The sequence below is a fragment of the Ictalurus furcatus genome, chromosome 11, assembly GCF_023375685.1.
Source record: "Ictalurus furcatus strain D&B chromosome 11, Billie_1.0, whole genome shotgun sequence".
Classification (NCBI taxonomy): Eukaryota; Metazoa; Chordata; class Actinopteri; order Siluriformes; family Ictaluridae; genus Ictalurus; species Ictalurus furcatus.
Window position 1 is genome coordinate 17,408,039 of NC_071265.1, and position 12,755 is coordinate 17,420,793.

General features: G+C 39.7%; 1 protein-coding gene across 3 annotated transcripts in view; it reads left to right on the forward strand.

The window, feature by feature from the left end:
- tead3b (TEA domain family member 3 b) overlaps positions 1–12,755 on the forward strand; it is a 36,241-nt gene that overhangs the window by 17,806 nt on the left and 5,680 nt on the right. Inside the window, exons 4-12 of one of the 3 annotated variants that reach the window (XM_053636193.1) lie at positions 4,328–4,392; positions 4,732–4,794; positions 4,956–5,018; positions 10,322–10,450; positions 10,563–10,606; positions 10,835–10,896; positions 10,988–11,124; positions 12,302–12,475; positions 12,594–12,737. In XM_053636193.1, the coding sequence (XP_053492168.1) occupies positions 4,328–4,392; positions 4,732–4,794; positions 4,956–5,018; positions 10,322–10,450; positions 10,563–10,606; positions 10,835–10,896; positions 10,988–11,124; positions 12,302–12,475; positions 12,594–12,737 (881 nt within the window). Of the gene's footprint in view, positions 1–4,327; positions 4,393–4,731; positions 4,795–4,955; positions 5,019–6,106; positions 6,119–10,321; positions 10,451–10,562; positions 10,607–10,834; positions 10,897–10,987; positions 11,125–12,301; positions 12,476–12,593; positions 12,738–12,755 lie in introns of all 3 variants that reach the window. The other 2 variants (XM_053636194.1, XM_053636195.1) reach the window with 2 other exon arrangements.

The window sequence follows — 12,755 nt, forward strand, 5'->3', positions numbered from 1 at the left end:
AAATGTAAGGAAAATTGTGATATTGATAATGTTAACTGCTTTGTACAAAAGGTCAGATTTTCCTCATGCCTAATCTCTTCTGTTAAGCATGTGTTCGGACCACATCTGATGGATTTGATTTAAAACGGATCATAAGGTTTTGCGCAAACTTGTGGCATCCATGCCAGCTCGAGTGCAAGTACTGAGAAACTCTGAATTTCATTTAAATATTTGAGAGGTTCTATTTTCCACTCAAGTTGTTGTCAGTAATATCATTTTTGAATGTAATAATTGAATGGAAATTGTGTTAAATTAAAAAAGAATGCAAAATATGAACATTTACTTTTACACTTTTTGTACTTTTGGACACCACTGTATATTTAAAAAAAAAAAAAAAAATCACATAATTCTATTTAAAAAATGCTTTGATTTATTTTGAATAATTATCCCTGTGTGTGGATCTGGGTCTGGATCTATTCTGTGCAAGCAGGCATGGCCATCTGTCCATCTGGTTCACTGAATCTACAATGTTTAACTTTACCGTTTGATTTATGACTCAACAATGTTTCCATTTGTGGGGTCATAGTATTTTCCTGGGAACTTTTGTTCCAACCACAGGCCTGTAGTTCATAGCACTGGGTCAGTAAATCTCAAGACCCTGATTTTTATGTGCTACTGCTTATTCGGTAAAAGCTTGTTCTATCTCAATAGGTGCTTTTCTTGATTTAAAAGATTTCTTAATTCGTTTGTGAAGTGAGGTGGTAACGCAGTTTCAGCATGTGCGGCTTGACCTCATTAAATGTCATATCTACCATCACCTAAAATCTGCTGCCTTTCTAATATTTGATCTTGTGTCAATAACGTGTGTAAATGTTCCTGAATAAATGGAAACAACAAACTGTGGCACTAAGGAATGTTCACTTTCTCTGGTACTGCTACAAAAGCTGATTCCCATGCAAGTAGTGTTTGTTCCTTATTAAAGAAATGTCTTGCAATTTCGCATGTAAATATACTTTGAAAACAAACATTCACCACAATTTCTGACCTTTGCACTTGCTCTTACCATTTCTTTTGGCTAGTGAGCAGTCAGGACCCCCTGCGGCTATCTCGAGCGCTTGCTCTTTTCCATAGCTGTAAATGCCTTCTCCTCTTACACTCAGTCATGTGAGGCCAAAGGCCCTGCCACTGAAGAAGTCCTCTCACGAGTGGGATGAGCTCAGCATTCCTAATTCCACCGCTGACGTGAGGCCAAAGGCATGTCGACTGCTTCTGCCCTGGTATTGCTGCCATGGTCAGTCATCATTGGGGGGCAGTTGTTGTTGTTGTGTTTTTTTTTATTTAGTGTTGCTCAGTCTATTTTTTCACAAATGGAAGTCCTTATTGACTTTCAGGGCTACACAATGGGTGAGAACTTGTTTGCTTGAATAGATACAGTGGGTTTTCAGTTTATTCCCAAAACTGTGCTTAACTCTGTTAACTGAAAAGGAGACTGTGTTATAGGTTAGCCAGACTTGCTTTTTCGTCTCCTCTCTCTTACGAAGAGTTGCTGTTTTACTTTGGAGAGTGGCTCAGGGCGCAGTTAACTGGCAGAAATGCAGCCAGTCTGGTTCTGCTGTCTAGATACTTGCTCTCTATCTGGGTTTGGTCAAACCATGTGTATTTCGGTCCAGCACTCTAGGGAGGAAAGAGATGGGACCTTCCCTTCAGGGAAACAGGTTGAGCAGGGCCCGAATGTTGTGTGAAGGGAGGTAGCTTATCTGACGATTTAGACATTTAGAACTGTAGATATGTTTGATAGGCAACATAGGGTAAATTTTTTTTAAAAAAAAGTACCGGTGAGGTTAAAGAGGGGGAGAAAGGTAAGGGAGGGAACAGAGGAGGCATTCCTTTTCTCTGCAAAGGTGGAAATTTCCACGGGGCATGCAGTTAAAAAGCTGGCTGGATGTGTTCTGGCACAGGAAAGGTTAAAGTGTCCGCCCCCAACCTTGTCCCAAACCAGGCAAAAGAGTATTAATCTGTGACAGAATGACGGTTTAAAAGAGCTAGAGCAACTCTGTGTGTGTGCGCGCGCGCACCTACACATTGACGCACATGTTGTATGGGCTTGCTTGTCTGGTACCTGACTAGTGTTGCTGTCCCTTTTCCCCTCTATGATAGAAGTTAAAAATGAGTATATTTCCGTATCTTTCTCACTTTCACCAGTTTTTACTTTCCTGATAATATTGGACATGGACCAAGGCTAAGGATTCACAGTAATTCTCAGATATATGCATAAACTAGTTGAGTGTCTTGGCAGTATTCTGATTTTCGAGTGGCTTACAGTATTCTGATTTAGAGCAACACTTGAAAAGTTGGACAGTTAGAGTGAGCGATTTGGGGGGAAGGGGAGTGGTACTGAATGAGGACTGTCCACAGCAGATGCAAGCGTCCGTTGTTGAGAGGGATTTGGGGTGGGGGACTCCAGCTGCCCATTGTTGGCAGAAACATTGAAGCCATTTTTCTCTTTCCCTCTCATTCTGTTTGCCTCTTTTTTTTTCCCTCTCTTTCCACGCATGTTCCTGGCCCTGCTTCATCCAGTCAGGCTGTGTGGGGCAGATGTGACAGGCGCTGAGGAATGTAAGGAATGCGGAGGCAGCGAGAGCGAGGCAGAGGCATATGCGGGTGTGTCAGTAGGGGGAGGGGAGGAGGGGGTAGCATATGGCTGGGAAGGGCTAACACAGTACATGTGTGTCTTGCTTTCTCTCGCAGCTTCTTTCTGTGTCCCTCCTCTGCTCAGAACTACACTGCTTGACTTTTATGGTCAGAGCGAGCGAGAACGAAAGAGAGAGAGAGCAAACAAGTGAGAGAGAGAGAGGGAAGGAGAGAGGCACAGGGCAAGAGAGAAAGGGTGACAGGAAAAGTATTGGTGTTGATATGACATATCATGATATTTGAAGACATTCATATGATACGCTATATGTATCACGCATCAATCATTTATTTACAGTAAATGATTTGACATTAAAAAGGTGGGAAAATAAAACCTTTTTCTAAAAGCATTTTATGATCAGCTCTCACTGTTATTAAAACATGTATTACCACAATACTGTTAACATATCATAACATTGGCCAGACCTAGTAGTAAGCAGTGTGCCTGCTTATCTCACATTTGGTTATTTTGCTAAAAGTCTGTCCAAAGGAGCTCACCATAGAAACAATAAACAGAGCAATATATTCATCCTGCAGCATTTATCAGCAGAAAGTTCGACGTCAGTTTATTATTTTTAATCATGATTTAGACTGATTTACACTCATTGACGCAAAATATATTCCTAAAAATCTAATACAGGCAAGTAATACTGATGGTTTTATGTCGGTGTTCTGTTTTACATGAGTGAACGATATTGATTTGCATGTAAGTAAGGCTTCCAGCAGTGCCTTATCCTGACAATCGAAGAATGACGGGACACGAGTTATAAAACAAGACAGGCTCAGGTGTTAGACCACCAGCAGATCCACGGTTTCCAATTTCCTCCTGTAATGCAGGATGCATTCCTGCATGCAGAAATAACCGCTCTCAATGCTATAAGCAACACAGGGAAAATAAAGACCGCGTGGCCGTCTCCATATATTTTTCTGGCCAGTATTTGAGGTCTCTGCGTATGCACACACAGCCTGTTGCTCTCTGTATATGCAAACACACACGCACGCTTATACATGCACCCAACTGTTCAGACAGATCTGTCTGATGAACTATTCAGCTGGAAAATGTATGCAGTGCAAATAGTAAAAACTCTCTGGACACAAAGGAGCTCTGTACCTTGAGAATGACATGTATGCAGAACACAGGCAGTCTTTCTGAGACATTGATGTTGGGAGGACACTTCCAGTACCTGGCAGATAAGATGTGGTTCAGACCAGATTTAAAAGCATTAAATCATGTTTAGTAGTAAAGCAATTAATGGAACACAGATAAATGACCTGTTGATTTAATGTTCTTGTTGTGCATTGTATGTTATGTGGGTGCACCACATAACATACATAACTGATCCTTATACTTTTTGAACGTCGATCTTGTTAGTGTTTTTGAAAGCGTCTCAATGTAGATGTGGCTGATGCGCAATGTTAATCACCACTTAAATATAGCCAGCTTGACTTTATTCACTTTCTATTTGTGGGATGTCACCTCATTAGTGCTTCAAGGCTTTCTGAGAGAGACAGAGAGAGTGAGTGTGTACACACACGTGTATTGAACTAGCTTGTACTTTGACTGCCATCTTGTGGAACTGAAAAGAACGGAAAAATAAGGGCTCTTTAAAAAATGTATTAAATAAATAAATCAATCATTGTTCTTCCCCTGTCTCCACAGGCCGTAATGAACTCATCGCCAGGTACATTAAGCTGAGGACAGGAAAAACCCGCACAAGGAAACAGGTACTTCGTTTTTAATTAAATAGCGCGCCAGCCCCCCCCCCCCCCCAACTAATTTCTTATTTTATGGTGTCGCGTAAATAAATCAAATTTCAATCATAATGTACACATTTAAATGATTGATTTATTATTTATTTAATATTCTATATTTGTACATATTTACTTAAAGAAGCCCTGTATTATTTGTAAAGGTAGACAAGCACCTTTTTTGTTTGCAACCCCATAATCATGATTGTGGTAGGTGCTTAGTAAATCGTGATTGTGTTTGTGTGTGCGTTTTTCTGTTTCAAAATGTATCTGCATGGGTGTGAAACCATTTAAAACCATTTTACACTCCCTTAGGTCTCTAGTCACATACAGGTGTTAGCAAGGAAGAAAGTCCGCGAGTTCCAAGCGGGTATAAAGGTAGGTGTCTCCTGCTAGCCCCCTACGGCTAGCATGCAAACAGCAGTCTCTTTCCTCTTTGGTTATGGCTTCTCTTTTCTCTCTCTTTCCCTCTCTCTCTCTCTCTCTCTCTCTCTCTGTCTTTTTCCTCTTGCCCCCTCTATCGCTCTTCTCTTCTGCAGGTTTCTAGCCATTTGCAGGTTCTTGCCCGGAGAAAATCTCGCGAAATACAGTCAAAGCTGAAGGTATGCGCTTTCTTGCGGGTGGGGCGGGGTGGGGCTTCGCAACATTTGGCTTTGCACTAACAAATCGGAGACAGCGTTACTTTATAGAACCGCGTATTCCATTGTGCCGTTGGTTGACCAAACCCTAACGAAGAGTTCAGTGAAAGTCCTCTTAAAACAAAGGCTGCCTGTGTTAGATGGAGGTTGGAGTGGTGTGAATGGAGTTCAGTGCTCAGGACTCTTGCTTTGTAGCAGTTAAGTTTAAAAGTGCATGATGGCTCCATGTTCTCTGCCTGTAGGCCTTTCTGAGGCTCCCTGTTTCTTTAACCTTTTAACCCTTGCGCTCTTTTCACCCAGAGCCCCTATGTCCATCCAACCTTTCACCCTGACCACTTACACCCCGAACTCTCGTAGAACAATCCAGACAGGTAGTTTTTTTTATAAGTTGAGTTTTGTTATGTACCAGAGATGGTTAAGGGGGAAAAATCAGCTCCGACAATAGTTTACCAGCTACAGAAAGTATATGTATGTTGTATCGTTGTGTTATTATAATTCATTCAGTGGCGTGCTGCTTTGGTTTTCCGCTGGTAAAGTAGACCTGAATCCAGATGACAGAGGAAGTTACGTTGTGTGATTCTTCATGAACACACATTATCTTGTTTGTTAGCTCTCCAGCTAATTGGATCCACACTTTTTAGCTGCCCTAAAAGTGGTCACCTTTATCTGACTTTATACTAATTGTATTGCTTATTAATCTGTTTTTCTTCCAAAGTACATGCCTATCTCCTTAAATTGTATTTGTATTATGTTTGAAAGCTACAAAGTTCTAAATGATATTTCAACATGTTGAGCATAATGTGCGCCTGATTTCCCACAAGTAGTTCAAAATGAACCCGCTATAGAAAGAGTTATCCTCTATAAAATGACATCCACTGTTTTTCTGTCTTTGTGCTGGGGAATACACTGTTAACAGACATCTCTCACATATTATTAGAAGCACATCTAATCATATCTGAGAGAGAAATAATCCAAAATCACAGCTAAAAGAGCACACTAAATCATAACTCCTCTGGATATTGTACTAACGGTCTTTCTTTTCTTTGATTCAGGCCATGAACTTGGTAAGTGTGGATTTGGATATTTGTGCATTTTCTTGGCTTTACCACACGCTGCACAGCACTCCTAACGCCCAGCACTGCTCTTCCGCTCTCCACAGCCTCGCCTTTCTAAATACATACAGTTTCTAAGAGCTTCTTTTATAATAACTGGACATCGAGTATCCATGCATTCCCTGCTTCAGCTTACTTTTGTCTCATGACCTGTTTGCTTTGAGTGATGCGTACGATTTGTGTGGTATAAATGGGAAATTAGACATTGTCTACTATCCGGCATTTGCTATGTGAATTCTGATCTAGAAAATAGTAAGAGATGCTAAACATGTATACAGAAGCTTGGATTTCTGTATTATGTTGTATATTTTGTAAACAAAAAGCAGCTGTTCTTGTTGAAAATGCCTGCATGCCACAAATGTGCCCTGATTGAAGCAACATTCAACTCTTAATTAAGGCAGGTTGATTTGAAACCGGTTGACTAGCTTTGAATAAAGACTAGTAGGAGAAATAAAATTAGTCTGTTAAATTGGCGCTCAATGGACCTGACCGTTGTGTTGGCCTCGTATCACAGCGTGTGCTCAGGAGCTGACCTGTTGATCACTTTTCCTAACTGCTTTCTGCCTGTCGCCTCTTTCTGCTATATTTGGGAAACCCAGAGGAGCACTATAAACAAATCGACCTAGATTATGAAGCTAATCCATGTATCCTGTGTGTATGTAATATATATATATATATATATATATATATATATATATATATATATATATATATATATATATATATATATATATAATATACATACATACACACATACAGTGGATATAAAAAGTCTATACACCCCTGTTAAAATGTCAGGTTTTTGTGAGGTAAAAAAAATTAAACCAAGATAAATCCGAACTTTTCCCACCCTCACTGTTAAATTACAACGTATAAAAATTAAGTGAAAAACAGAATCAGAAACAGTTTAGGGAACAATAACCAGGTTGCATTAGTGTGTACACACTTTTATAACTGGGGATGTGGCTCTCTTCAGAATGACTCATCCATCCATTTATCCATTTTCTGTACCGCTTATCCTACACAGGGTCACAGGGAGTCTGGAGCCTGTCCCAGGGAACTCTGGGCACAAGGCAGGGGTCACCCTGGATGGGGTGCCAACCCATTGCAGAGCATAATCACACTCACACACCCATTTACACACTAAATGTACAGTTTAGCCTACAATGCATGTCTTTGGACTGGGGGAAGAAACCAGAGTACCCATAGGAAACCCAGAAGCACAGGGAGAACATGCAAACACCACGCACACAGGGTGGAGGCAGGATTCGAACCCCCACCACGGAGGTGTGAGGCAAACGTGTGCTAAACACTAAGCCGCTATGACATTCAATCTCGTGTTCAAAAGTAATTATCATACAACTACCATCAATTAAATTATTTTCCGATTAACCCCAAATAAAGAACAGCTGTTTCTGTAGATTTTCTTGACATCATCTTGGTTTCAATTGACTGCTGAAGCCATGGTCCTCAAAGAGCTTACAAAGTCTGTACGGTATCTCAGTTGTCAAACGGGGATAGAGAGAGAGGGTTATAAAAGAATTCCCAAAATATTAGATGTACCGTGGAACATTGTGAAGACCATCAACAAGAAGTGGTATTAGCCACAGTAGCAAGAACAGGATGTCCCTCCAATATTTACAAAATGACAAGACAAAAACTTACCAGGGAGACTGCTGAGATATCTGACAAAGTACTGATTACTTTCTGCATGTGACAGCAGTCTCTCATATTCTTCACATGTCTGGGCTATGTGGGAAGGTGGCTAAACGGAAGCCCTTTCTCACAAAAACTCAACTAAACCACACCAAACCATATGGGGAAAATGTGTTATGATCTGATGAGACAAATTTCAAAAGGTATAATAATTCTGAAAATTATATTGGATGCACATCACCAATAGAACACCATACCCACGTTAAAGCATGGTGGTGGTAGCATCATACTTTAAGGCTGCTTTTCTTCAGCCAGAACTGGGGCGGAGGGATCTTGGTGGAGGGAATCATGAATAGCTACAAATACCAGACAATTTTAGTGCCAAACATTGAGGCGTCTGCTAGTAAACTGAAGATGAAAAGGAATTTCACCTTTTAGCACGACAATGACCCAAGGCAGACATCCAAATCAACAAAGGAATGGCTTAACCAAAAGATCAATGTATTTGAATGGCCTAGCCAGAGCCCAGATCAGAAGACTACTAAAAACCTGTGGGCTAACCTGAAGGGGGCTGTACACAGGAGATGCCCTCACAATTTGACAGATAGAGAATGTTTTCGCAAGAAAGAGTGGGGAAAATATTACCAAGCCGTGATGCTATGCTGATAGACTCTTACCCAAAAAGATTGAATGCCATCATAAAATAATTTAAAGGTGCTTCAACTAAGCATTAGCTTAGGGGTGTGCACACTTATGCAACCAGGCTGGTGTGTGTGTGTGTATGTATATGTGTGTGTGTGTGTGTGTGTGTGTAATATATATATATATATTATATATATGTATATATATAAATTTTAATTTAGCTTTTTCCTATTTAAAACTATTCTTACTGTTTTTCACTTTAATTTATAGGTTGCATTGTTTTAACAAATTTTTTTGATACTTTGTGTGCTCTCTGATTTCCTTCTCTGGCATTCTAGCTGAAATTGTCTGCATTTATTTGTTTATGATGCTTTTACTTTATGGGTTATGGACTATAAACAAGCTGTAGAATTGTTCCAAGCCCTGCATAATCAAATGCAAAGTTTTATTTTATTTCACTGAATATCAAACTTTGCTGTGTGTATGCATTTATGTATGTGTGTACAGTTCCCTCCACTAATATTGGCACCTTTGGTAAATATGAGCAAAGAAGGCTGTGAAAAATTGTTTTTATTGTTTAACTTTTTGATATTTTGTTCAAAAAATTTTAAAAAAAAAAGGTTGTTGAGCTTTACAAAATGGGAAGTGGCTATAAGAAAATAGCACAAGCACTGAAAATGCCCATTTCCACCATCAGGGCAATAATTAAGAAGTTCCAGTCAAATGGAAATGTCATGAATCAACCTGGAAGAGGACGTGTGTCTATATCGTTTCAACAAACTGTGAAGAGGATGGTTCGAGTGGCCAAAAAATCTCCAAGGATCACAGCTGGAGAATTGCAGAAGTTAGTTGTTTCTTGGGGTCAGAAAGTCTCCAAAACTACAATGCGAAGTCACCTACATCACCACAAGTACTTTGGAAAGGTTTCAAGAAAATACCTCTACTCTCATCCAAAAACAAACTTGAGCATCTTCAATTTGCCAGACACTACTGGAACTTCAAATGGGATCGGGTTCTATGGTCTGATGAAACCAAAATAGAGTTTTTTGGTAATAATCACCAGAGCTGGTTTTGGCCACACAGAGAGGTAGCTATATGGAAACGTACCTCATGCCCACGGTTAAATATGGTGGTGGATCTTTAATGTTTTGGGACTGTTTTCCGCCAGAGGACCTGGACATTTTGTTAGGATACATGGCATCATGGACTCGAGCAAATATCAACAGATATTAAATGAAAACCTGACTGCCTCTGCCAGAAAGCTTAAAATAGACCATGGTTGGATCTTCCAGCAGGATAATGATCCAAAACATACATCAAACTCAACACAAAAATGGTTTACTGACCATAAAATCAAGGTCCTGCCATGACCATCCCAGTCCCCTGACTTGTGGAGTTGAACTGAAGAAGAGAGTCCACCAGCATGGACCTCGAAATTAGAAGGATGTGGAGAGATTCTGTATGGAGGAATGGTCTCAGATCCCTTGCCATGGATTCTCCAACCTCATCAGGCATTATAGGGGGAGACTCCTATAGAAGAAGGGTGCCAATAATTGTTGCACACCTATATTTATTTATTTATTTATTTATTTATTTATTTATTTTTGGTAAACCTGTGTTTGCAATTGTTTGATATCCATGAGCGCAGAGTATTTTTGTGATTTCTTTCTTTCTTTTTTTTTTTTTAAGCAAAAGATCAAAAGGTTAAGCAATAAAGCTATTTTTTTTCACAGCCTTCTTAGCTCATATTTACCAAGGGTCCCAATATTAGCGGAGGGATCTGTGTGTGTGTGTGTGTGTGTGTGTGTGTGTGTGTGTGTAATACTCATCTGTCTGCTGTGACCTGCTCATCCTCAGGATCAAGCATCCAAAGACAAGGCTCTTCAGAATATGGCGTCACTGTCCTCGGCCCAGATCGTGTCTCCAAATCTGATCAAGAGCCAGCTTCCTCCACTGCCCCAGCCGCCCTATGCACCCCCCCCTCGGGTCAGTAGTCCCACTTTGGCCCCAGGCCCTGGATCACATACACACTAAACATCCATGTACTACTTTTAACTTTCTGCTTTTTAAATTCTGCTTTCTCTTCTGCTTTTTATAGTTTTGGCCATCTCCAATCCCAGGACAACCTGGAACCTCTCAGGAGTGAGTTTTATTTGAGAAAGCTGTGTGTAATTAGTGTGTGGGTCAGTTCAGAATAAGGCCAGCTTATGCATAAAATAACTTCAAAATGGGTTTAATGAGTTTGGAGATTCTGTGGAAATGCATTATAATTTAATAAAAGACATCAGCAGTTAAGTAAGTGCACTATAGCAATCAAGATGTTGAGAATGACACTATTTTCTAACAATACAACATTTATTATTGCTACAGCATCAAGCCTTTTGTACATACCTACACAAACCTATCCGGACCTGTTCCACCTCCTATATCAGGTAGACTTTTTGCTACAGAACTATAGGTTGAGTGTGTGCATGGGATGTTTGTGTTGTATTTCACCTGTGCGCTTCTCTGCCCGGTGTCCAGCGTACGAGCCTTTGGCACCCCCTCTGCCCCCAGCAGCCACCGCAGTGCCCGTTTGGCAGGACCGCACCATTGCCTCCTCCAAGCTGCGCATGCTTGAGTACTCCGCCTTCATGGAGGTTCCCAGAGACCAGGACACTGTGAGTGACTACACAGTGTATATAGTTGAGGTCATAAATTTATATACGCCTTGCAGAATCTGCAAAATATTAATAATTAAAAATAAATTAAGAAGGATCATAAAAATTGCATTTAGTTTTTTTTATTTAGTCCTGCCCCGAATGAGCTATTTCACATAACAGATGTTTATATATAGTCCATAAAACACAATAATAACTGAATTTACACTAATGAACCAGTTCAAGAGTTTACATATACATGAATAAATTAATAATTATTTTGTGTCCTGGGAAACATGTTAATATCTTCTGTAGCTTCTGAAGGGCAGTACTAAATAAAAAATAAAAATAAAAATATCTGATGATAAACAAAATAATTTACACTCATCTTCCTGTTCAAAAGTTTATACCCCTTGGCTCTTAATGTATCGTGTTGCCTTCTTGAGCATCAGTGAATGTTTGCACCTTTAGTAATAGCTGTGTATGAGTCCCTCAGTCATCCTCAATGTGAAAAGACAGATCTCATCATCACATAGCCACTGTTGCATAAGATGCCGGAAAAGTAAAGAATGTGTAGGATTTGGAAGATTTTTCTGAAGAACAGTGGGCGGTTTAAATGCTCAGGACAAACAAGGGACTCATGAACAACTATCACAAAACATAAACACAGTCGTGGATCATCCAGGTAACGACACACAGTATTAAGAATGAAGTGTATGTAAACTCTTGAACTGGTTGATTTGTGTAAATTCAGTTATTATTGTGTCTCGTGGACTATATGTAAACATCTGTTATGTGAAATAGCTTCTTCAGGGCAGTACTAAAAATTTTAAAATGCTATTTTTATGAGCCCTCTCTTTAAATATATATATATATATATATATATATATATATATATATATATATATATATATATATATATATATATATTATTAACATAACAAGGCGTATGTAAACTCATGACCTCAGCTGTGTCAGCATGTTGTGTCATTTGAATTAAAATGTTACCTTATAAGAAAATTAGACAAAGGTGAAAGTCACCCCATTATTCTATTTCAGTAATAATTTTTTTTTGTGCATTTTTAAAAATGTACAAATAATTGAACTGACAGAGTAAGAAACTTTTTGTTTTGTCACCTTGTGGTGTCATACTTGTATAAGACCAGTCAAATATGACGCTCTGATTTTCTTTTTACAGTACAGCAAACATTTGTTTGTACACATCGGTCAGACCAACCCATCATACAGCGATCCCCTGTTAGAGGCAGTGGACATCCGGCAGATCTACGACAAATTCCCAGAGAAGAAGGGAGGGCTGAAAGAGCTGTATGAAAAGGGCCCACAAAATGCCTTTTTCCTTGTCAAATTCTGGGTAGGTATGTTTCAGCAGTACACATGCTGGAAAGAATGATCAGAACGAGTCCTGTAGAAATGTAAATAACGGTAGGAATTAAGCAAAGGGCTTGATCTGTTTTGCTTCTGTGATTCAGGCGGATCTGAATAGCAGCGATATGCAGGATGGGCCTGGATCTTTCTACGGCGTCAGCAGCCAGTACTGCAGCACTGAGAATATGACCATCACCGTCTCCACAAAAGTCTGCTCATTTGGCAAGCAGGTGGTAGAGAAAGTAGAGGTGAGGGTTTTTTTTCTT